General features: G+C 45.5%; 1 protein-coding gene across 1 annotated transcript; it reads right to left on the reverse strand.

The window, feature by feature from the left end:
* Positions 1–3228: 3228 nt before the first annotated feature.
* Positions 3229–25661, reverse strand: m1ap (meiosis 1 associated protein; the record flags this gene model as incomplete). Its single annotated transcript, XM_079295785.1, has 11 exons — positions 3229–3450; positions 4887–4968; positions 5097–5212; positions 5685–5827; positions 5989–6052; positions 6239–6380; positions 7810–7969; positions 8069–8224; positions 22739–22910; positions 25111–25308; positions 25398–25661. 11 exons carry the CDS (start codon positions 25659–25661, stop codon positions 3229–3231), a joined length of 1719 nt encoding a protein of 572 aa, XP_079151911.1.
* Between the last annotated feature and the right edge of the window lie 440 nt (positions 25662–26101).

Below are 26101 nucleotides of genomic sequence, written 5' to 3' on the forward strand. Positions count from 1 at the left end.
ATGCACTTCCTCCTTCTGTTCTCACCCAGCTCCGCTGAGAGAGCCGACTGTTCTCCTGCATATGAATTGTGACTCTTGTGTGTGTGCGTTCCCGCTCTGTTGGCCTGCGTGTACGTCGGAGCCCCGGTGCCGTGGTGGTTGGCCACTCAGGACAATCGCAGGAAGGAGACGGTGTATCACAGCTCGGGAGACAGAGACACAGTCTGACGGTTTTCTGCTGTTCTGCAGATAAGATGGTACATTGAGACGAAAAGCAACGAAGCGTTTTGAAATGGTGAAAGCCAAAGTCCACGCTGACTGATACATAAACATGTGTTCACTGTCTGCAAAAGGTCAGCGCTCCATACTCAGGTAATGATGAATCAAGAAGTAGGAGACAGAATCAGCATTTTCTGGTGAACACACCACAGACTAGGTGCTGCCATGCCAATGACACACACACACATATATATACATATATATACATATATATACTGTGAAGTAGCCGCATCGTACGTGTCAATGCTGGAGACTGCGGGTAAACAGAGAAGCTGGCACAAACTCAATATAGCTGCCACGAACGGGCCGCCCTTCCAAAAAAGAGACGATACACGGTCACATGGTCATGCTCGTGTACCTCTTCACAGTCAGGGGAGCTTTTATATGGTGCCAGTGTGCTGCGGGTGGAACAGTCGGGGGTAAAGGGTTAAAGGTGGTTAGATAAACACCCTCTCACCAAAAAACACCAGAACTTTAGGGCTTAAAAAAAAAGGTTTGGGGGCGAGAAGTTCAATGTGGTTTCTTGCATGACGAGATTTGGTGACGGTCTGCATAGATGATCGACAGATCTCCGCGATGAATTTGTTTTTTCCCCCAAAGATTTCATCCTTTCAAGGTTTCAACTGTAAACTCTGTCATGCATTGTGCATGGGTTACTTGTAGAATACGTTTTTAAACAAAAAGGGACCACAATGACTGCAGAGGGGAGTCTAATCTTGAACACATGTGTTGTCTATCTGCAGGCGAACCAGTGGGTGTTCAAGGTTAAAAGTGATGAGGCGCTCTCTTTTTAAACAAAGGTTAATCCTCCCACCAAGATGTCACTTAGTGACAGTTTATTAACCCACAGGTCAAACACAGTGTTACAACACACATCTGGGAGAAGTTCAATCAATACATATACATCTATAAATATGGAGAATATCTTGAAATGACACAGCAGCAGAAATATCACCTCTACTGATGAACATCAGTGACATTTGATTTCCTTTGCAGCTCAGAAAGCGTGTTGAAATCAGTCAACACAAACAACTTTTAAGGTGAACAGGAACCCGGGTGAGTCAACGATATGAGATAAGGGTGTTTGTGTGGCGGAGTCATAAAAACAACAATGAACAAAGAACTTTCTTGGAAAACAACAGCTGAGCTGCGGGTTCAAAAACGTGTCAAGACACTCGGCAACAATTCTGCTCTGAATACATTTGCGAACACAAACAGGGTAACGTTTGTCAACTGCTGCTTTCGCCTCATTAATCTGGTGACATTTAAACGACGAGGCGTGTGGCTGATGTCCTCCTAGTTAGAAAGGAGGATCTTTGGCTTCAGTTAGGGGGAGAGAGAGAGAGAGAGAGAGAGAGGAGAGAGAGAGAGAGAGAGAGAGAGAGAGAGAGAGAGAGAGAGAGAGAGAGGGAGAGAGAGAGAGAGAGAGAGAGAGAGGCTGCTGTTCTATTTGAACAAATGTATGAAAATCACACACGTTGACCCAACTCGCCATGGATTGAAAAGAAAGTGGTGAGAGAGAGAGAGAGAGAGAGAGAGAGAGAGAGAGAGAGAGAGAGAGAGAGAGAAAAGGGAGAGGACGGAGACGGCGAAGGGAGAAGCGGGTAAAATGTCAGTGGGCCGTTTTTTTTGGAGGTCCGGTCAAATTCTCCTCGGAGACAAAAGGATCGTTGTGGATGTAATCAATGAAGAAGTCCTGTGACATCACAACGTCACGACGCCACCGGGTAGTCCCTAATGCGAGAAGGTTCAACAAGGGGGTGGAATGGCGGGAGACTGATTACGCCTGTGTGCGTGCGTGTGAGTGACAAAGCTGCTTGACGAGGAATAAATTAATAATAGTGACGAAGGATGTGTCCGGCTGACGAATATGAGCGCGAGTCGGAAATGTTTCTTCATCACAACGCTTTCGGCGTCAACTTTAAAGAGCAAACTGCAGTTTCTTCAATCACTTTTCTCTCGCCTCTGTTCTCCTTCCATCCCCCCCCAGCCCCCCCCCCCCCCTCACGCTGCCTATTCAACCCCCGGCGAGAGAGCTCGCTGTGGGGGTGAAGGAGAGCAGAGAGGCCCCTCTGTCTCTGTCTGTCCGCTGCTTTATTCTCTGTCTCATTAAAACAGTGAGGCTGTGTTCAGGCCGGCGCTTAAGGGCTAAATGGAAATGGAATGTGCATATGTGTGTGTGTGTGTGTGTGTTTGTCTACAAGTCAGTCTGTACTACGACTGCAGCATGGCTGCTTTATTATTATGAATCATAATTCTGTATGTTTGTCGGTGTGCTCCAACACCAATCCTTTAATCTCCCTCTGAGCACCGCCCACTCTTTTGTCGTTCCTTCCCTCCATTTTTAGACTTTCATCGTCCTGCTGTTTCCCTTCTTGTCATCTTTTCTCCCGCCTTTGTCTTTTATTGCTCACGGTGTGTCTGTGTGTGATTTAGAAGTTTTGCCGCCTCAGCAGTCTGAAAGGTGGCAGCAAGTCGAAACTTTCCTCTCTCTCTCTCTCTCTCTCTCTCACACACACACACACACACACGCACACACACACACACACACAGAGGTTTGTTAAATTCAGATCTAGCTAATACCGTTTGTGTGGTGAGAATGAATAGAGATGAATTGAAGTATCAAGCAGTGTGTGTATCGTATGTGTTTACTTGCAAATAAGTGTGTCCTTCCCTCCTTTACAAAGTCTTAAAAGTCTTCATGAGCTGCCTGATTACTCACAAACTTTACAAAAGGGACCGATCAGCCAAATGTGTGGTGTGTGTGTGTGTGTGTGCTGACTAAGCTGTACTGTAGTTCACTGTAAAAGTGTCAGGTCAGGATGCTGGAGGACTTCAGAATGTGCGTGTTAAATGACATGTTGAGGATGCCCCCCACACCGCCTCCCCCCTCTCTCTCTCTCTCTCTCTCTCTCTGTCTCTCTCTCTCTCTCTGTCACGGTGTTGCTCTCTCAGCCCTTTTTTTTTTTTTTACTGTATCACCATGGAGTCATCTTCATCATTGTCTTGCTCCTGTCGATTAGGGGCCGGGGCCCGACGACTCCCACTGCTGCTGCTGAGGAGCGTCAGAGGCCGACGAGAAGCCTTGGCAGGAGGAGGTCCCAGGGAGGAAGAGGAGGAGGAAGAGGGCAGGGGAGCCACAGTGGCCCTGGCCTTGCTGTTCATTCCCAGTTGGCGGCCATGGTTTTGTGGCTGTGTCGGGACAACACGCAGCCTTTAAAGTTCAAGTTTAGGTTTAAAAAAACCCTTCATTTAGAATGATATGCAAAAAAACGAAACATGTCGTTGTCTTTGATTGAATAATAAAGTCTGAGCTGTCAGTTCTTGCATCGCTAAGACAGAAAAGAAAAGATAGAGTGAGATATAAAAAATGGAAGGGGAGGAAGCAAGCAAATACAAACACGATGGTAAGACTTCAGTTCCACTGTAGTGAATAAAAAGAGAGCGTGCCAAAGAACACAAAAGCAGAGCCGACCAGCAGTTTGTCTGTTCTCCCGCTTTAGTGAACATTTGCATGTCAGCAGCCTTGTCGGCCCCGATGAGTCACGGGCCAACGGCTACACTCTGAGGTCACAGTAGGCCTCGCGTCACGAAGCAACGTGGAAGAGTTAAATGTCTTTAAAAGGTCCGTCGACGTGAGACGCAATCTGTCAAAAATGGACACCGAGGTGGTGAAATTCAAGTATATTACGAGTTATTTTCCAGCAGTTTAATTGTTATCAGACTTTCTGAAAAGACACTTTTCTTACGAGTTTCTTCTTAAAAATAGACGATTGGAAAGTCCTGGCATGTCAGATGACAAATAAAACAAAAGAAAGATTCACTACATTAATTACATTCATCATCAAGACGAGCTCCCCCTCGAGCAGCTACAGCAGTATCACTGCTGCTGAAACATTGGTGCATCTGGAGTATTAGCATACATGTATTACAATATAACAGTACGGGGGATGTTTCTGTAAAATGAGTACTTTTAAAAATTGAAGTACATTTTGCTGAAGGCTGACTTCTACTTGAGTTTAAATGCAGGATCTTGGCCACATATTTTTTTTTATTCTTTTGTTTAAATTAATATGATGAACATTACATAAGGGGGGCTGGTTTCTGTTTATGTCTGTGTATGACAGTAATGCACTGAACTGTCTGCATGCGGGGAAGTGCTGCCATCTACTGAGTAAATACAGAAGTGAGACGTGAAGAGGGAGTTTAACTCGTAAAGCACACACTCTCTGCACACAACCTCAATCAGCTGTATGAAAGCATTCTTCCTGCTGTGTGCTGTCTCGTGAACTTACAGAGCAGAGCAGGGAGAGTAGCTGGCTTAACTTCCGTAGAGTTGTTTAATTGGCTGTTTGGGGCAAATAAACACAAGTGCTTGAACACAATGTAAATATTTGATCGCTTTCTGTCTGATGACGCCTTTCGTCCTGCGTTACCTGACTCTTTAGCCGCTTCGGGGCAGTGAAACACACTGTAAACATAATTATCACCGTGTAAAATGATTGATTGGTGCAGCTTTTATGTAAACCCAGAATGGATACCTGTAGAAACCTCGTCAAACAGCTGCGATTCTTAATGACATCTGCCACTACTTTTCTATCTACCGTAAGTCTGTTAATGGAGTTTACCTGCCGCGGCTGCCTGCTGGCTGTGCTTTTAGGGCCCTCTAGTGGTTGAGACTGGTCTCTGAGGGCGGCTGCCGGCTGCAGCCTGGAATCAACCATCACAAATATCACGTCAGCACAGACCTCCACATCCAAATCACTCCACTGTTCTAACAGCGGCACAAAGGCCGCACAAAACATGTGTTTGCATCCTATTTCCATGCTGGGTCTGACCTGTACGGGTATCGCGGCTGTGAGAGCAGGCCTCGGCTCCTCAGGTGCTGGTACAGGTTACTGCTCAGAGTCAGAGGGTTGAACACACACTCCTCATCCAGCTGAGTGAGACAAGCCTGACGGAGAGAACAGACAGAAAACAACCATCATTTCAAATGTCTGGACGTCTCTTTGTGGGCGTTGAAAATGTCAATGAGGAGCTACGCACATACAAGGTCCATAAAACACACGATACGCGACAATATATGGACTGTTTCAGTCTAACATTGTATGAATCTTGAAATAATTTGTCATCTCCTGGCCAAAAAAGCAAACTAATTTAATCAGCAAAAAACCCAAAACATAAGTGTAAGGGTATCACAAACACCAGGAGATGGAGCCAGAGCAAGGTACAAATGGGAACAAATGCCAGCTGGGGGTCCGGGTCAGGAGAGAGGACGGTGGAGAGGACTGGCCTGCTGCGAGCGACTCTCTCACAGTCAAGTGGCACACTTCTTAAAGATTAAAGAACCAAGCAAGCTTTAGAGTTGTGGATGCATCCCTCTACTTCTCTGATTCGTTTCTAAAGGACTAAGGTCAGCCATCCACCTGTATAGTGTGCACGGCATCGGGTGCAGGTTCCTGAGTGGAGACGGTTAGAGAGCAGGGCAGCAGCAACTCTCTGGAGACCACAGGCTTCAGAAGCAGGGCGAGGGACGGGGATGGCTGGAGGACGTAGTGGGAATACACACCTGTGTTGTACACACACACACACACACACACACACACACACACACACACACACACACACACACACACACACACACACACAGGGCATGTGAGTGCACTGAGGAGGAAGGATAATGCACAACATTACTCTCTCTTTCTCACACACACACACACACTCATGGACCTGAGCCTCCAGCTGTAGACCTCTGTGCAGGCTCCACCTGAAGCAGCAGGAACAGGTCACGGCTCTGAAAGAGGGGAGAAGAAGTCAAACATCAAACGCAGAGCAGTGCTGAGCAAAAAGAAGTAGGACTGATCACAGTGGCCGTTCTGTTAGCAAGGGACCTGGTTCCCTGTTGATAAAATCAAAAACGTCTAAATTGTAAAGAAAAGAATTGTGAACAAAGATGAACAAACTGGACGTATCCACACACCCTGAGAGTGTGGCAGAGAGCGTGGAACAAGTTGTGGTTGGTCTCCATTTCATCCCAGTCCAGCTGCCAGCAGGTGGTGGGGCGGAGCACCAGCGGCAGGCCGTACAACACACTCTCACACACTCCGTCTGCACGCAGAGTCCTACAACACACACACAACCTTGGTTAGCATGCGGCCCTAACATGAATTACACACACAAAAAAAAACTGTGGACTTGTTCATCGGGTGTGACCGCTGGAAGCTTTATGTCCCAGAAGACGTCACCCGTCCTCTCTCGGCTCCTGGAGTAGTTATTTGAGCAGAACACTGTCTGTCTTTAAACACGCAACAAATCATCACGCGCACCGAGAGGATGACATCACCCCCGCCAAGACGAACGTGTTCGCGGTGTGACCGTCCTCCAGCTCCGTTTACACCCCGCTGCTGTAAATCATGACTCATCAGTATGTAAAGCACACACAGAGCACAATAACCTTCGGACCGACCGGTATGCAAAACACACAGACACACAATTTCGTTTGACTCAATGCACTTTGTTCAGCTAGACGAGAAGGCTGCGGGGCTTTTAGACTGTACAAGATTTGATTATATTCACCAGGATTCATTTTCGGTGCTCGGTCCGGTAAAAATGAGAATAGCTTCGAATCATGTTGTGTCCTGGCTTGATGTATATCTACCTGCTTTATCAATAATGTATGTTAAATTACCATCAATCTGTCTTCATAAGAGATGACTTTATGAAAACAAATGTCTCCCCTTTGGCACACATGTTGGGTGTGAGTGGCTGGCAATAAGCTCATGAAGATCACATTATCTCAGCATTATGTAACCATATGTCCTATGAGGAAATATAATAAAAGATAATACTACTATATAACTTACACATCTGTCATCTGTGTTCGGCTGTGCATAAAGACAAATTCAGATGTATAAAATGACTTGTTTTGTGTTTGTTGGTTGGTAGAATGAGTTTTTACTGACGAATAAAACATTTACAATCGTATCTTTTTATTCCTTGTAGCCAGTGTTGTTGCCTGTTTATCGCTGTTGTTCACCACAGTGACTGTGTCCCATGAGTTCCTACTATATGAGACAAAACAATGTACTCGCAAACAAGTTAAGGAAAGTTCTCGACTTCGCTTTTAAGCACGGAGACATTTTTGGTGCCCATCTCCAGTTGTCTTGAGTATTTTTCCAGAATCGGAGCAGAACAAAGAAGACTCTGATGTGATGGGAGAGTTTCATCTGAGAAATATTCCACGAGTCCCTCGCGCTGTCAGAATGGAGCCATTCATAGACAGGCAGGGTTTTACTGGACATGTCACACACACACACACACACACACACACACACACACACACACACACACACACACACACACACACACACACACACACACACACACACACACGCTTCATCTCTCCCTCACTCCAACAACCTAAAAGACAAGGAAGCATGGATTCCCTTCAAGTGAAGCTCAAAAAGCCTGTGGATGGATCCGAGTTCAAAGCAATAGAAGTTGACTTTTTAATGCATCTGTCTTTTAGCAGGAAGCCCCTCCACCTCTTACTTGATTGCTTTCAGTCTCCGTGGCGGTTGGCCCTGATTGGCTGATCCCTTGGCGAGAGGCAGGAAGTCCCGGACGCTCTCGGTCTTCACTCCCAGGTTGGGGCTCAGGGGGATGAGGGCGGGGCTTATCAGTCGCTCCTGCATGTCACACTTCACACACACTTACACGGGGGGGGGGGGGGGGGGGGGGGGTCACAGTGAGTATGAAGAGACATCAGGTGTTACTGTGTCTGTTTGTGTGTGGAGAGAGAGAGCTGCACCTGGAATGGGTTTATCCAGCGGGCCGGGCAGCAGGAGGTGGAGGTGCTCTCTGTCTCCCCCCTGCTCTTGAAGCCACGCCTTCAACACCGTCTCCATGGTGAACACGCTGTTCTCCACCCGCTGCAGGTCGACCTCGGTTCCCAACATCAGAGAGTCTGAAGGCGGACAAACAGACAAACATCAATAAAAGATTAAAGGTAGACTCTGCAGACAGACAAACTGAATTTTATTCTGAATTTATTGACTTTACCTTAACATGTTTTAAAAACAATGTTTTTCACAGACACCAGTTTGCTCAAATACACTCGTCTATGACCACTAGATGGAGGCCAAATCCAATCAATTGAATCCTATAGTCTGGCGTCTGTGACTCGATATTCACTTCTGACTCTGAGGGCTTCAGTGTCTCTGGATCATCCAAAACCCTTCTTGAGTGACTGCATGAGACAGCCGAGCACTGCTTTCCTGAGGGGAGGAAGCAGGGCTGCCTTCTGGATGTGAGCTGACTATGCAGAGGAAAAGGCAGCCTGTATGGCGGTCTAAAATCTGCTGCTTTTATGGCTCTTTTGAAGACGTTAATGCAACTCTCTGTCTCTCCTCTCTGATGTTCTGTAGGTCACCTTATCCAAATTAACAGAAAGCAGCTGCACCACTCTCCTCTCCTTGCCCGCTGACTTCCACTTATCTTATTACAAACAAAGAAAAAGACCTGGCACACCCTCCTCTCCCGCTCTCCCTCCGTTGTCATCCCCCAATGTCCATTTACTATCGCAAACTAGACACAAACCTTACCGAGCGCCCCTCTTCTATCTGGTGTTTAATAGTTAATGACCCATCAGGAGATAACTAATGGGACTAAAGGGAGAGGAGAGGATCAGGGTACAGATGGAGGACAGGCTGGCGGAAGGGCGGGGGGGTGAGACCGAGGACGAGCACAGACGATGGATGAAGAGGAGACAAAGTATTTAAACTCTCCCTGCCGGGAACTTTTAGACAGAAAATGAGAAACTTTAAATTCCGAGAATGAAATATGCCTTTGCGTCATTTACTATCCGGAAGCTATTTTTAGGGTTCTGGGCCAAAGTTTCCGAAAGCGGCTCATCCAGAAATAAGCACTTCTGAGGGGAGAGGATTGTGTTTGCTGATGGACGTTTGTAGTCAGATCCCCGCTGAGTGAAGGAAGAAGGAGTAAGGAAGGGAGAGGAAGAGAGAAGATTAAGAGGGTAACAAAGCGTGTAGTGGCACTTCTGATTTACAAGTTCTCCTTTTATGTGTCAAAATAAGCATGTAAAGTCAAGATACTTTGCTTTCAATCCAGACGCACGGCACTCAGCTCTCTCTTACACCAATATGGATGATGGAATTCTCTGATACTTAATAACCCAAGACCTGCGTCCTTCTGCGTACAAAGGGAAGAACTGGATCGATTCCCATTAACCCAAAACAGTTGGACAGAGAGAGTCGTATAAGTAAACGCTGAGATAAGGGACCTAACGAGGACTATCAATGGAGGACAGCGAAGAGGAAGAAGTGATGTGCTCTTGCCTTTCAGGAAATTGTAATGCAGAGAGATGGAGGAAAGCGAGTCAAATCGATGGCTATTCCCTGAGATAATAGGGGAGTAGGAATGGAGAGGAGGCAGAGTAAGTGTGTGTGTGAGAGAGAGAGAGAGATACTAGAGAGAAAGAAACATGGTAGTTGGTGTAGAGGAAAAAAAGTATAAATTACACAGAGAGAAAGAGCAGGAGAAGGAAGGAGGAAGGACAAGATGAGATAGGGAGGAGATGGATGGGTATGGGGGGGTGAGGAATGCCGTCGGAAATGCTTGTAATTAGACCGCGGAGTGTGTATCTGTGTGTGTGTGTTATGTGAGACAGAGAGTAGATAAAGAGAGAAGAAGATAGGGGAAAAAGGGCTTCTCAAAGCAACGTAAATAACTCTGTGTGTGTGTGTGTGTGTCATACTTGATTCCACAGAGCAGCACATCACCGAGTGAGGTCAGGTGAGAGCAGTTAACCTCGACGTGCAGTGAGACAGACAAGCAGCTCCTTCTCCTTCTGAATCTTTGCTGAGTTCATTAAGTGTGTGTTACTGTAACGCAATTATGTGTTATCACTCGTCCCTGACGACACTACCTCTCCATGCCGCTTGCTTTCCCTGTCTCCCCTTCTCTCTGGTGCAATAAGAGGTTAAGACACTATTGAACGATGCCTGACTGATATTGATCAGATATATTTCGTGGTCAAAGGATCAACACAGAAGATAAGCACTTTGGATTTCCTCTAAATTCACAATAAAAGCCTCCAGGTGTTTTTGCTGCTTTCTCCTCCTCCCTGCAGTATTAGTGGACTTGTTTTATTGAAGCTCCGTTAATCTAATTAAGACAGTTTGGGTGTTAATGGCAGGAACTGAGTACCCGCTGCTGACTCATCACATCCCTGGAAACACGCATCCTTTAAAAAGTACAGCTGCTAACGCCTCGCCCGCGTCTCCCCTCTGTCTCCACCTCTGCCTAATGATCTGAGAGAGTCTCTCCTGTCCAGGTGACTCATTTATGATTCCAGATGTGGAGGGATGTTGATGCACACCTAAGGCACAACATATTTGGGATTCACCTCCACACACATGCACAGAAATAACCTCAACAAGTTGATTAGATTGAAATGAAATGACATCGCTGTCATTTCCCCGGAGACGGTTTTTTTACGGTGTTGATAAATGGATGACTGTTCAGTGAAGGTTGGGTTATTTTATCACCTCTGCCAGTCGGGGACGGCTGTCAGTTTAGATTTGAAAATCGCCTGCGGGGAAATATCATGAATATTCAATCTGTAAAGATCTTTCTGAATTCAAAATTGTGTTCAAATGAATGTGATCAATGTACCTGTTAGTTGTCATTTGTGGACCTTTTGGAAATGTGAGCTACAAGGAGGACTCCACCTCACTGGCTACGACCATGTATGTCTCTTAAAACCCTAAAAGACATCTGTGTATCTGTGTGCTTCTCCACAACCACATCGGGTTATTTTATGTATGTTGGTAATAGCACATTCCTTATTTTCCATTATTGCCGCTGTTGTCTCTATCTCCGTCCCCCCCCCCCGGCTCTCGCCCGGTAATGGTTCCTTTTACGGTCTGTGCGTTCGAAGAGTGCATCGTCCTCATGACCATCAACCAATGTAACATTAGCTTGTGTGTGTGTGTGTGTGTGTGGGGGGGGGGGGGGGTTTGTCCATTTAGATTTGGATCGGCTTTTACCCGGAGCAGATAATGGACACTGTGCTAGTGTCATGGTGGGGATCTTCATGGAAGCTGTAAACCATCACATTGTCTAAGTAAGTTATGGAGACCTACTATGAAGTTTGCTACACTACTGACTGATGATATGTATATATACATACATATATATATACTGTATATATATATATACTGTATATATATATATCACATCTACACACCTGTTCCCACTTCCCTCATCAGCTCTGCCTTCCCCGACTTCCTGCATCTCATTCCCTCGTCCGCCCCTCTCCACATACACCAGTGGAAATAAGCCAGAATTATCCCTTCAGGTTTAATAACAACACTGTAAGATGTACGTAATACTTATGGCTTTATCTAACTCGTCTCATTCTTCACTCTCAATTCCGCAGGTAACTCTTATGTAATCTAGATAAAAGTGTCCTTACTTGGCACCAATGTGTCACTTTGATACGTTGATGAGGCGACACCGCGATGTGACCGTGTCCCCGACACAGACTTCACAGAGTGTACATAAACATGAAGGGAGCGTTCTGATGACTGTCTGTCTGCGGAGTTTCCCTCTGACATATCCATATTTCACCAACAGAGCGACACACACACACACACACACTGTCCTTGTCTGCGAGCAGCAATGATGAATAGCTCGTTGATGTTTTTTGAGATTGTGACACATAGGACATTGATCGTCTGGTCTGAAACACTCGAGACACCAGCGGCTGTGTGATCTAATTGCCTTGCAGTCACTTCTGATAAAGCCATGCGGTCGGGGCAGTGGGGGGGGGCGATTAAAGCAGATGGACACATGCAAAGGACAAGAGGACGAAGGGGAGACAATAGCGCTGTTATCTGCTCGTCATCACTGAGGACAAAGGGGAAAAAAGAAAAGATCAGTCAAACAAAAGGGACATACTCTTATGACGGCTCTGCAGACGGTGTTCATGGAGGCACATCAGAGAGGAGAGAGGGGAACCAGGAAAGATGATTGAAAATGACAGATGTCGAACAACGAACAAAAGAGGAAATGTGATGGAAATGGAGGAGGAAGTGAGAAACCATCGAGAGCGAGAAGAGGAAGAGCGAGTTTGTCATTCCGGAAGAGATGAGAGAGCGATACCTATTTGGGAAATCAGACTGAATCACACTTAAGACATAAGCTAACCTCAGGCCAATGAAACAGAAGTGAGAAATTAAGACTCTAATTGCTGTTTTGTGATGATAAGATGGTGGAATATTTTTGGCAGTAAAAAAAACATTCAGCGTATTTTCTAGCAACACTAGAAACAAACGTTAGAATGCTAAACTAAGACGGCAAACATGGTAAACGCTACGCCTGCAGAACATCAGCATGTTAGCATGCCGGCGTTAGCATGCTGGCGTTAGCATGCTGGCGTTAGCATGCCGATGTTAGCGTGCCGGTGTTAGCGTGCCGGTGATGCCTCCATGACCATCGCCCTCCTCCTCTCATAGTTGAAGAGTGAACCCAGCAGTACACGATGCGAGGACGTTAAGTTCGGACTCTTATCTCATTCCCGTTAGCTTGCATGTTGTATGTGTTTTGCTGAATCGTTACGTATTCATCCATGCAGTATTTAAGGAGTAGTTTTCATAGACTGATCTGATGTAGGATATCAATCTCCTCAAAACTTTAGAATCCTCTCCTCTAAAGTGTTCTCTACGTTAGTTCACAGAGTTTTTACATTAGAGCTACTTAATGTATTCAACCGCCAATCCTCTTATCGTAGAGCGAGACAGAAGAAGACAGAAGAGGGAAATGACTGACAGAGAGCGGAGATGTGTAACAACGCTCTCAGGGTGTTTAATATACCACTCTCAGGAGGCGTTCCTCGGTTCACTCTCTTGCTCGTTCTTCAACCAACCGTCTTCTGTTCTGAAAGAAAGAGCGAGAGCGGGAAAACTGAAGCAGCTCTCATGTGCTGCTAAGATATGCAACTGAAAACCACAACCACAGGAAAACCTCCAAGACCCCGCCCTCTAATGCATCAGCTGGTTGATATCAACTTTTCAGTTACGAATACGTCTCTCAGGCTCTACTGCAGGTCTACACATCTTTTCATGCCCTTCTGACAAATTGGGCTGAACAAAAAAAGAGAAAAATAGATTAAAAGATGAATATGCAGATGTGTTGACAGACAAGGAATATTTTAGGAGGGGTGACATGGAGAACATTGTGTGTGCGTGACACGGAGCAACTAGCCGTCTCTCAGTGCGGGACTAATAGGTTCCACATCCTGGTGTGAAGAGTGACGCCCGTCTCCATCTGCACGACCACCTGCTGCACAGAGGTGTGAACCGCCTGACCTTGTGTGTGTGTGTGTGTGTGTGGCAAGATGAAACACTGAGAGTGAAAATACAGATTTTGGTCACACGTTCTTGCTGTTGAATTAATGGCCAAACAGTGTAGCTGTGGTTGGGCGTGTGTGTGTGTGTGTGTGCGTATGTCAGCAGGTCTGGGTGGGGTTTCCTCCCGCGCACCTCTTTACCCACCGCACACGAAACCGAACTAGCTGACGGTGATGGAAAAAGGAACAGAACGAGAGAGCGAGCCCGGGGTTGAGTGACTGCAGGTGTGCGGTTGCAATCTCCGCAGCCCGCGAATGAAAAGTCTGGCGGAAAGTTGTTTTTTATACGCCGAACCAATTACACAGAAATGTAGGAATGGTGTTTATTAACATCCCGCGGGAGTCGGGTTTACACCGGAGTTTGCTGCGTTAGAGTGATGCACTGAGCGGGTCATAATTACCACTAATAACATCCCTAGTTGCTCCCGGGGTAATACACAATCATGATGAAATCACACACTTATTACAATCTTTAGATGTACTGGAGGCGTCGAATAAAAGTAATCACTCCAATGACATAAAACATCTGCAGTGGAAGGATGTAATTCATCAAATACATTGTTTTTAATCGGCGGTATGCACAAGAGGAATGATTACAGGAAGCACAACCTGCTGCAATGTTCATCAATGTTACATTAAAAACCCGCGAACCCATCCTTTACAGGAATAGTTCAACATTCTGAGGAATATGCTTCTCTTTCTGACAGGGGACCAATACCACTCTCATATCTGTCAGTTAAATATTTATATATATGCGTCTACGGACAGCAGTTTAGCCGAGCTTAGCATAAAGACTGGAAACAGGGAGAAACAGGGTAGGTTTTGGACAAGTTACAGCAGATATGGCCGAGGCGAAGTTTCACATCATCACTGTGATGTAACACATCAACTGTGATGTGATAGACTAAGAAACAGGCTCCCTTCAGTGCATTGTTGTCTTATGTCTGTCACATTAACATGCTGAGCGTAAAGGGAATGTTTCAAAGATTTTCAAACGCTACGTTTCACAGTGGTATGAAGTTTAGTAATAATCTAAACAAACCCATTCCTAAAAAAGGAGTACAATAGATCTAGGTTATTACGCCATAAATCTATGTTAATACGAGAGAGATCAAGTGAGAACAAGATAAAAGCCGAGAGGAAATGGGACACTTCACAGACGATGTGCAAAGCGCGAGGGAGGAGGAGAGGGGGTAGGAGACAGAAACAGAGCTGAGAACCGCTCCTCCTAAAAAGAGACATATAGGAGAAGAGAGGAAAGGGAGGCAGAGGAGAAAGTCATTCAGTAGCTGGAGAGAGAAGAGAAGGAAAGAGGAAGAAAAGGGCCGCTCGTCTCTCCGTTACGCTTTGATGGACACACACACGCACACACACACACACAGAGGGAAGGAGAGGTGCAACTCAGTCACTCATTTATTTGTATTCAAGCACATAGGACACAAGAGTTTACGATGGGTAAAACAAACACAAGCACGCTCAGTTACATAGACACACATGCTCTCGCTCTCTCTGACACACACTCGCTCTGTTCTTTTTAACCACAGCTGTCATCTGTCCCTTGTTAAAGGTACTTGTCTCTCGTACAAACTGGACAGGCAGAAAGGAAAAGAAAAGACAAAACACAGAGCTAGCGCTGCGGGCAGTTTGAGAGGAGAGAGAGAGAGAGAGAGAGAGAGCGAGAGAGAGAGAGATTGCAAGGAGAGGCAGAGGATTAGGGGAGATATAATGGGATATAAGAGACGGATCCAAGAATGGCTGATGGGGTGTCAGTTTGAAAGAGCTATTTGTTCAAGATACTGGTCTGCTTTTAGACCGCTTCTAACTTTAGCTCAGAAATGACGAGATTCGAATGCTATTTTTACCAGTAATGTAACAATTTCAATGTAATTTCAAACAGCCATTCATAATATTCATATTTGTGCTTTTTGAATATGGTTTGACAGTAGTTTTGAGCAACTGTAATATCCTCTCATTTAGCAGAAAAGTCGCTGACAAACTCTCCCACAAATGTGATTTTGTCAAATTGTAATTGTTGTGGAAATGTATCATGCGGTTCTGTTAGTTATAACTTGTATCGCTTAAAACCTGAACATATGCAGACGAGGCCAACCAGACTCGTTTAAAACCTAATAATAAATGTTATCATATCGAAGGTATTTTAGCATGTCTGGCTTGCTGTAGTGTCATCCTGATCTCACCACATAACCCTCTACTCATGAAAACACACCACCAAGGCTGGGAACGCGGCAGACAGAGGAGAAGGATCGCTTTAACGCTGCTTCAGATTCTAAAACAAACTTCAATCTTTCTACAGCGGGATGGAGCTCAGAGTGCTTTCTTTGAGTACATGAGGTCTTCAGATCAATCCCCGGCATCTCCAGTATTAATTACAATGTCAACCTTTAGCGTTTATTGGCCGAGGAAAATAATGATGTTTGTACAATGAGACATGGGAATGTGGTTGCATGTTAGGGGCCCTGAGTCCTCCCGGAGGAGCCGGGCTGTGTTCGTGTTGGTGTTTGCCTGAGAGACGATACTGTTTACCTCAAAGCTCAGAGCTAAAGAGAAGCAATAAAGGAGGTTGTTGACGTGAGACTGGTGGATGGATGGATGGACAGATCAATGATGGGATAATACACAACCTCCACAGGCAATCTAAAAAAACACATTCAGTGGTGTTTGAATGGAATAACTGTCACTTCAAACCTGTATTTTGGGATTAAACACACGCGGATGAAATGACTGTTTCACTCTGAGAAGCCTTTTCGCAAACTAGGTATTCAAATGGAATAAAAGCCTTGACAAAGCGGGGACGTGACGTGAAAAAGACTTAAAGTGTTTGAATGAATATTTGTCAAAATGCGATGATGAGGACGCGGGTTTTTTGGCAGCAGTTTTAAAAGGGATTCACGGGGAGTTTTTAGAAGCATGCGTCACACTTTATCATGAGGCAAGAGACAAAGGGTTCAAAACACACGAATAGACAAGCACACTTATTCACATACAGATTTGAACACCAACAAATACAGACAGTGCCACACAGAGTCACATGGACTGCACATCACTTGTTTTGTGGTGAGTGGTGTCGTTAAACACAGGTCACTGAAGGGGATGTAGCGCAGTGGTAGAGCGCGTGCTTCCTGTGTTCCATACCCAGCATCTCCACTTTATCTCCCTTTAGTCTGGACATGCTTTCATTTAAAACAACTGTGCAAAGGGTGGTAATTTAAGGGGAAAGTAATATACTTTAACAGGCGACAGTTGTCTGGTAATAAACTGTCTTGACAGTGATGATGAGAGGCCAAAGGGCTGTACAGTCTAAAACAGTTCTAGTGAGTTAAATGTGTCTATTTCTTACTTTAACCTCCTCTGTGAGAACAAGACCGGCGTGTGTGACACGATACACCGTCCTGCTAATGGTTTGACAGTAGTCTGCTGATCAACTGATGGTGGTAATGAAAGACATTCAGCACGTTAGTTTGACTTCTAGGATAAACAATGCACGCGGTTATTTGTTGATGCAATTCTAATTCGACTTTTAACAGAATCCCCATGATCATACGGCATCAGAAATTCATAGAAAGTTGGATATTTTGAAGAAGTCTCTGTTGAAAACAGCAGCAGGAGAGGAACTTTTCAGAATCATTTCCTGGGACAGTGGCCCCTGTTAATAAAAGACCAAATGATGACATGTCCTGCGGAGGAACGGTGTCACATTCCATGACAGCAGTTCAAAAGCAATGTGACGTGAAGCATAGGTGGCTTTTCAAGCCTACAGCAGCCCAGCATCACATCAAGATACTTCAGATGTGAAGAATTTTTTTTTTTACAAATCAACAAAACTGCATTGTGGCTTGTCAGGTTCCTCTGATGGTGGGACAACTTCAATCAAATGCAAACTCCGACTGTGATTTACTGACACTGGCACCAGTTACAGACTCAGAGATGTGCCGGTTTCAACAAGAACATTCATTCAGAGCAGACGCTCATCGCTTCACAGCTGACTCAGCGCAGCTCTGACATACTGTAAAGAAGTTATTGTGTGGCACCGTATGAGAATGTCTTCTATGCATACTGCACGTCAAATGCAGAGAATAATTTCCCCACTGTGGGACTAATAAAGGAATGCTTCTTCTTCTTCTTCTTCTTCTACTACATGGCTGCTGAATAAATAAGGAATTTGTAACATTAGTATTAGCTCAGTGATCAAGCTGAGATAAATGGACAGTGGATGAATACAATATCTGCACACTACTACTCAATATTGTACTTACTATTATATGGGAGAAAGCTGAATGTTGCACATTTCTTTGACTTTTATTTTGAAGGGGATGTAGCTCAGTTGTAGAGCGCGTGCTTCGCATGTATGAGGTCCTGGGTTCAATCCCCAGCATCTCCATTTCATTTAAACATGCGACAATCAGCCCAATGGGCTTTGTGCACGATGGAAGAAACCAATCTGTGCCTCGATGAAAGTCAAGGTAAATGCAAAAGTGTCACATCTACCTTTGTATAATGGCTCTTTGAACTTAAAGAGGGAGTTTGCAAACAAACTTCTACGACAGCAAACCTTTTTCTTTTAATAGACATGACAACTCTAAGACTTGCTGCTTCTTTAAAAGCTCTCGAATATGAATATTGTAACGTTAGTTGACATCTGTCATTTCACCAAAACAAACCTCTAAACTTGACAAAGATCTAATTTTTTCATCCAGCTTAACCTCAATGTTGTTGATCACTGCAGTGTATGTGTGTGTGTGTGTGTGTGTGTGTGTGTGTGCACGGCTGTCTGTCACAGTGGGTGTCCTCTAGTTCTGACAATGACTATGCAAAAAAATTAAATAACACGTCTTACTCCCAAAACACATGTTTCCTTCTTAGAACTCATGATTCGGTCTTGAGAGTAAATATAAGCTGTGTGCGGTGTGTGCTTGTGTGAGTGCACGGTGTGCTTGTGTGATGCCAAATGGAGAGCGATGTCTCGAGGCTGCATTGCAATGTGATGCATGACACCGACCGGGAACTTCAGAATAAAAGATGAAGCAGCGAGGTTCATCTGACTGTCACTGCTAGCACACGCTCCGGTCTGTTCCAAACACATCATCCTAGCAGCCAGCTTTATTCTTATAATGCATCATTTCCTCTTCTTTTACAAAAACTGACCCCAATTTCCTCACGAGGAGTAATAATGGAAAGACTCGTCTGCACTGTTTAGTGTGGAGGAGACACATCCAGGGCATGCCCGATTTAAAGGAGCTGCCACTTACAGACCTTGTGTTTGGTCTGCAACGGCTAATATCTGTCTGGCTTTTATGACAGTGTGTCTACCGGGAAAAATTCAGTTACAACTACTAGTTTTAGCATAAAGTGGATGAAAACGGACAGGAAACGCAGAGAGAGAGAGAGAGAGAGAGAGAGAGAGAGAGAGAGAGAGAGAGAGAGAAAACAACAACAACTTGAGAAAACAAGCATCTCTTCAGAAATAGTAATAGTTCATGTTTGAGCACATGCTGCAGCACATTTTTACTTGTTTGTTAATATCTAATACAGTCAATAAAGCTTGTGATTATTACATCGTCATTGTTTGAACTTAATATCAAACTATGCATCGACCAAAGAGTGCTGCACGACTTTAATTTGTTTCATTTCGATACAACTTTGTAGTTCAGCGAAGACAACGCATCCAGACAAATGCATAGTTTCCTTAAAGAAGCAACGCATCCAGTGTGGGACAACTTGTTGAATGTGCTTCAGTCAACGACTCGGCTGTTCGACTGTGAGGAGGGAAAGCGAAACCACTGGAGCCACAATCACCCCCGTGTGTCTCACTCTGCTCCTCTCGCTCTGTGACCCGTTTCGCTCTCTCTCGCTCCTCTCTGGTGCTCTGCGGAGATTCAGGGATACTCTGCGTGAGCTTCAACGAAAACAGGATGCTTATCAAGGCGTTGGCCCTTAAGACGCTCACACACACACACACACACACACGTTTGTACTCTCTTGCTTGTGAGGTCGTTGACACAAAGCCTGTCCTCGCCCCTAACCCTAACCATCACAACAGCATGCTGCAGACACACACACACACACACACACACACACACACACACACACACACACACACACACACACACACACACACACACACACACACAACAGAACTCAGTTGTGCTGCCAATTCCTATCAAATATGCTGCATCTCAGCCACGCACACACACACACACACACACACACACACACACACACACACACACATGCTGTTTGAGCACAACAGCTGTCAGCTTTTTGAAAAATTAGACATTTGCATAACTTTGTTTAAGCTCCTTGTCTCGCTTTGGTCCAAAATGAAAAATGGTTATTCCACCCACTTCCTATGATATACTGTACTCCATGGACTGAAACACACAAGCACACACACACACACACACACACACACACACACGCACACACACACACGCACACACACACACACACACACACGCACACACGAGCACACACACACAAAGCTAAAACAAATAGTCTGGTGTTAAGTGAGATGTTTTTGCTCTCTCTCACAGAGCATTCCTGCCCAGCATCTGACACACGGAGACTATTAAGATTCCACAACGCGCCCAGATTCCAAAGTATTCCCAGAATAAACACTGCTTCCACATTTGTTTTGCATATTTCATTCGCCGTATTAGTCACGTATCTCTTTTTTATAAAGCTACAAATGGAGAGAGTGAACTGAACAATCGGTCACGTCCTGCTACGTGTGTATGATGATAATAGATACTAACTGACACAGGAAATGGGAAACTGTCATTTGGGTGTACCCTTGTGGGTTACTACTGTGGAGAATTTCAGTATTAAACGCATTATAAGTACGATTAAATAAGCCCCCTAGTGATGAGTAGAAGTGTCACAATAATAATATGTCAGTCACAATATGTTTACAACATTCTTGCTTATAGAAGATATTATGTGTTACAGTATGTTAACTAATTGAATGCATTAAATCATAAAAGTATAGTCACTAAAGGTATTAAAACACTGTAAGAATAGTTTGAGGGTCAGACAGGGATTCTGAATGGGACATGCAGCAAATGGAGGATGTGGTCAGTGGGGAGGACAACTGACCAGAGGCGGAGTCACGAAATGTTTTGAAAGGAGCAAAGCTGTTTCGCTAAAGGATCGATCCAGGGAGGGGACAGAATGGAGCCAATCACTGATCAATGGAGGATCAGTCACACGTCTTATGACATATAAAAGACTGTTCTGGAGCGAATTCCTCAGACCACATCCGCTCTCGTTGTTCAGTACCTGAATTCAGACCTGTGAGTGAGATGCGTGCGTGTGGTCTCTGTTCTCGGGAACATTACTATTGATAGTTAATTCCGTTTGTAAGTGAACTTTGTGTAGTACATTAAATATTGTTTCATTTTGAAACCGGATCCAGTTCCGTTTTTCTGATGCGCGTGTGCAGTAGGAAGCTTGAAGCAGAAATCTCCCTGCAGCCTGCCGAAGCCTCGCATCCTTCTGTTTAAACCCTAACACTACACCCAAGCTGCAGGTATCAGAACTCCGTTTTAACACAGTAAACATCCTGTGGAACTGTCACCAGGGTGTTAGGTAGCACTGCCTGAACCCAGTAAGTCTGAGGGGAATTCACACGGCCTCGACAGTTAAACTTCTTATCTTTGATTTCATGAACTCCGAGGTCAGCGGAGCAGCGCTGACCCCATTCCCTTTTCCATGTTCTCACAGAACTTCATCCAAAAGAGTACAATCAAGACAGATATATATATATATAAAACGATGTGGTCCCATAGTTTAGGATTTATGTTTCCAAGTCTTTGAGTTTAAACATTTTGTCTTTATGACAAAAAACTGATGGCGTCAGAAAAGTCTGTTCCACAGTGAGCACAGAGACATCCGTCATACTACCGACCCGGCAGAAAGGATCCGCGCTCCAAGCCGCCGACATGCTTGTCGGGTCACGTTTTTCCCCACTGTGGAAAAGAACCATCTCTTCATAAAGCAGCCTTTTATGTGGGACATCAGCGGTCCGGCAGCACCGCCGGTGTCGACATAATGGAGAGAGTGTGGGCTGCAGTATCAAAGAGCTCCAGACTATTATGTTTCACTCGCTGCTGTAAACACTTGGAGACACTGTGAGTGCAGGAACGCAGTGATCTCGTCCCAGTGGCCTCGCAGAGGCTTAAAAGGCTGCAGGCCTCACTATCATCACACTGTGGTAACTACATAACAATGTCTCCAGGGCTCCATTCCTAACATGTCTTTGTTCAATTCCACTGTTTTGTTATTAGACACTGGAGAGAGACAGGAATGAGCATCACTTACTGTACGTATATGGATCGATGGCTAACATAAACACAAAGGGGTTCGTACTAGAGGAGCTGCTGCAGGGACACTTTTACCTAAAATGATCAGAGCAGAGCCTCACTACTCATCAGCATCACGTCTCCCGCATCCCAACGCTTCTGAGGAAATCAAAGTCACAGTCGCTCTTAGCGGCTTTCTCCTCGGAAACAAATTGTTCATCGCCATGGAATGAATATTTCAGATGGTGCATAATACATTTTCACAAGAAAGGCTTCCCCTGCTTGTGTTCACCACACCTCTCTCTCTCTCCTCCCTCCTCCCCGTACGCTCTTCTCTCACTTTCTATTTCTCCTTTCCTCTGCCCTTCATTCCCACCCAGGCCTCACTGCACTCTCTACTTATTCAGACCACACCAATCGAACCCTCGCCTGATTACAGAGCACGACATATCATTACCCAACCAGTCTTTCATGGAGGATTGGGAAATGTTTGGACGGTAGCCAAAGAGTTCCATGGATTGTGACATGAGTGTAGATGAGTGACAAACAGCGAAGCGTGCAGTGCAACAAATGGGTCGACGCGACACCGAAGACGATTAAGAAAGAGCATTGGGGTTGGAGAGAATGTGGAAAGTGAGGGGGAGTAAAGGCAACAGATAGCAGACCTCCCTCGAGCTGTTTGACTGTGTGTGTGTGTGTGTGCGTGTGTGTGCATGCTCTGCACGTCTACCGTCAGTCTCAGAGTGCGTGGCTTCAGGCGAGTGGCTGTCTTGGCCCCAGTCTGCCGCGCTGTAGATCTGTACCACCAGCAGCCGCTTCAGTGCCGCCAGGTCAGCGTTTTTGAGCCCCGCCTCCAACTGGCGAACGACGCCCCGCCCCGGCTGACCGGTCACCACCGTCACCTGTGAATACAGTGAGAGGCCTCAGCGACATAAAGGACACATTCAACAGTGACAACCCCAGACAGAAAAAACACATTTCATCGCGTGTGGTTGTGCAAACAAGAATAACCCAAAATGTATTTGGAATTAGGTTTCATGGACCAAGGCAGCCATTGTTACTAATGCTCTACATCGGAAAATATGCTTGACTTAGATGGTCTCTTCTCCCATCAGATTGAAGAGGAGGGGAAAACAACACTGTTGCTCCGTCCGAACAACAACGAAAAACTTAAATCACTTTTAATTTGACCATTATTAAGCCACATAGCCGTTCCGCCCGCCAACTCTTTCCCAAGAGCTCTCTTCTGTATTGCTCCAGCAGCCCTCGTGAAAGATGTTGTCATGTCTTCAGAGGAACAGCAACATCACCACCACAGCAAAGCGTTCTCTGGCTCAGACTGTTTCTGTCCTACTTCAGGGACGTGACATGCAGCGACGTTGCTTGTCACTAAATTAAACAAAATGACACGTTTGCTGAAGAGTGGCACACCATATGTGACAATGGCACGACTCAAAAGCACAGTTTCAACCTGCCATCTGTGGTCCGTGATCCTTACCGCTTCCTGTAACCGAGCTCTCGTTATCTCGCACGTCACGGCCTCGCGAACTTCTCGTAACGCTCTGTAAAATGTGTTCAGCTAATCCATTCATATCCTGACAATGAAGATTCCTGCAGTGGATCTACGCCAAAGACATCATTGTCAAACAAGTCCTCACTGTGTCTGATGATGGAAAAGAGACGGAATTCGTTTTCTGCGGCTATTACATGCCTAATGGGGGGGAAGGCAGATAAACCAATGTTAGGCTGATGTGTGGAGCGCCCCACTGAATCACATTAACAGCAGCAGTGAATGATGATTATAATGGCACCGGGATGGGTTCTGCTCTCTGCTTCCTGCTGTACAATCTGCTGCTGAAGACACACATGAACGCTAGAGACGTATATGTATGAATGAAAACACGCCTTGTATAAGTGGATCAGCAACACTCACACACACACACACACACACACACACACACACACGCAGAGGGCCAAGTCTCTGCTTAGCGTCTCTCTGTCCCCTAATGGTGCTATTGGTATCTGCTGCTGTCAGAAACAGTGGGTCTTAGTGTAATCATCTGTCCAGAGCTTCCTAATAAAGCTGGCTGGATTTGAGAAATCCTCGTCTGCAGCCCGGAGCCTTGTATCCAGAGGACATGTTGTTCAGATTGAACAAGAGAGACAGAGACATCGCTCAGTTGGCTCCCCCACATGTCCAACATTCAGACTGAACGAATGAGATGCTTTCCATAATGTCAGCTGATATTCATCTCCCCCTAACCTCTCACATTTGCTGACGTCCAAAATGCTGCATTTGTTGTCTATTTTGAGTTTTTGATCCTGATACGGAACTTGAGGCCAAAGCTGGCTTTGAGTTACATCACCAGGAATGAATAGCTCTCGTAGATGGGCTGCCTCCAAGTGACAGCTTTGACCTTTTATTGATGTCAAAAGTTCCATCCTCAATCACGATGAAGCGATGTACCAAACGAGTGGACACAAACTACACAGGACAGGACACCATATTGTCATATACGGTACAAAAAAGGATTTGTGATTGAAATACTCAAATGTGACAGCTGATCGGAGCGGATACTCTGGCGGGGAGGCTCTAAAAAGCGACTGAAGCCACACCGATGTCAGTTTTTACAACTCTTCCGCGACAGATGGCTCTGCAGCAGATGAATAGAGCCCATTTGCTGCGTCACAAAATGTACACGAGCTGGTTTGAAGTGGGCTGTCTGATATAAGTGGGCTTGTCAACAGAGAATTTTGTTAAGCTTTTAAAAATGCAAATTAGGTTTCTAATTCAATATGCTTTTGCGGCCGCTAAATACACTGAATTGGAAATATTTGTTTTATCCCACCAGAGGTTGTTGTGTCTCTGCTTCAGAGTGTGTATGTGGGGGGATGTAGCTCAGTGGTAGAGCGCGTGCTTCGCATGTATGAGGTCCTGGGTTCAATCCCCAGCATCTCCACCTCTTGTCCCACCACACAACAATCTGATCAGTGGTCACAGCAATGCGTTGCTTATAAAGGAGTTTAAACAGTGTTGTCAAATCCTCATCACTGGCAAGACTACTTCCATTTTGCTCATATAAAGGCTCTATCTATGCTGACCTCCACAGATATATTGTTGCTGGCCTGGTTGCCAGCACTGGTATGTCTGATGTACTGTTTAAACTGCTGCAGACTGTCCAGCACTGCCTGGCGCAGCATCTCGCCTCCTCTGGCTGCTCCTCTGACACATCCTTCACCCGGAAGAGTCCTCAGCTCTTCCACACAGGAGCGCAGCCTGGCCAGGTTACCACGGACCTGCTGAAAATGGAGAACAGGCAAAAGAACAGGAATCAAACGGGCGACAGAAAGGTTAGAGTGAGGAACCCTTCAGTCTTCGTCCGTCTCACCACAAACGGCAGGAGACACTCCTGCTGCCTGCTGATGGCGTACAGGCTGAGCAGTGGTATCCTACAGGGTCCATCCAGACTACAGGCCAGGGACAGGAAGTTATCCAGAGCATCGCAGAGCACCGGACAGGTCTCCGACCACCAGGGGGGCAGCGCCTCCACGATCAGGACCCTGGCTGGCTGCCGCGGAAAAGACGAGAACCAGTACGCCAAGTTCCCAGAGTTGGAGGAACCCGCCGGCGTCTTTCTGTTGTCCATGGACATCTAAGAGCAACAGACACAAAACACGACAGCGTTCAATAAGGAAATAGAGGGAAGCAAAACGAAATCTTCTGGGGGAACAATGCTATATTCTACATTTATGGTCATGTTTTGAGCTGAAATTGGCACCTAAGGCCTAATTGTGCATGTAAAAATGCAGCATCCAGTAAAATACATGCACACATATCTAAAACCTGAGTACGCAAGCACGGCTATCAAATCTGGGACACCAAGCGATGACCTAAATGACCAAAAAACAGACATAATAACAAACCATTGCCCTGTGGTGATAATCCGCCCATGCAGTCAACAACATTAAAGCACATTCGCCTTCAGTCATTATCACCAGCAGCGAGCACCACTGTGAATAGAACATGAATAAATAGGCCAAACTGAACATGGGACATTATGTAAGTATCTAGGTTATAAGTGGTTCTAACTCA

This window comes from Melanostigma gelatinosum (genome assembly GCF_949748355.1).
Source record: "Melanostigma gelatinosum genome assembly, chromosome: 23".
NCBI classification, from domain to species: Eukaryota; Metazoa; Chordata; class Actinopteri; order Perciformes; family Zoarcidae; genus Melanostigma; species Melanostigma gelatinosum.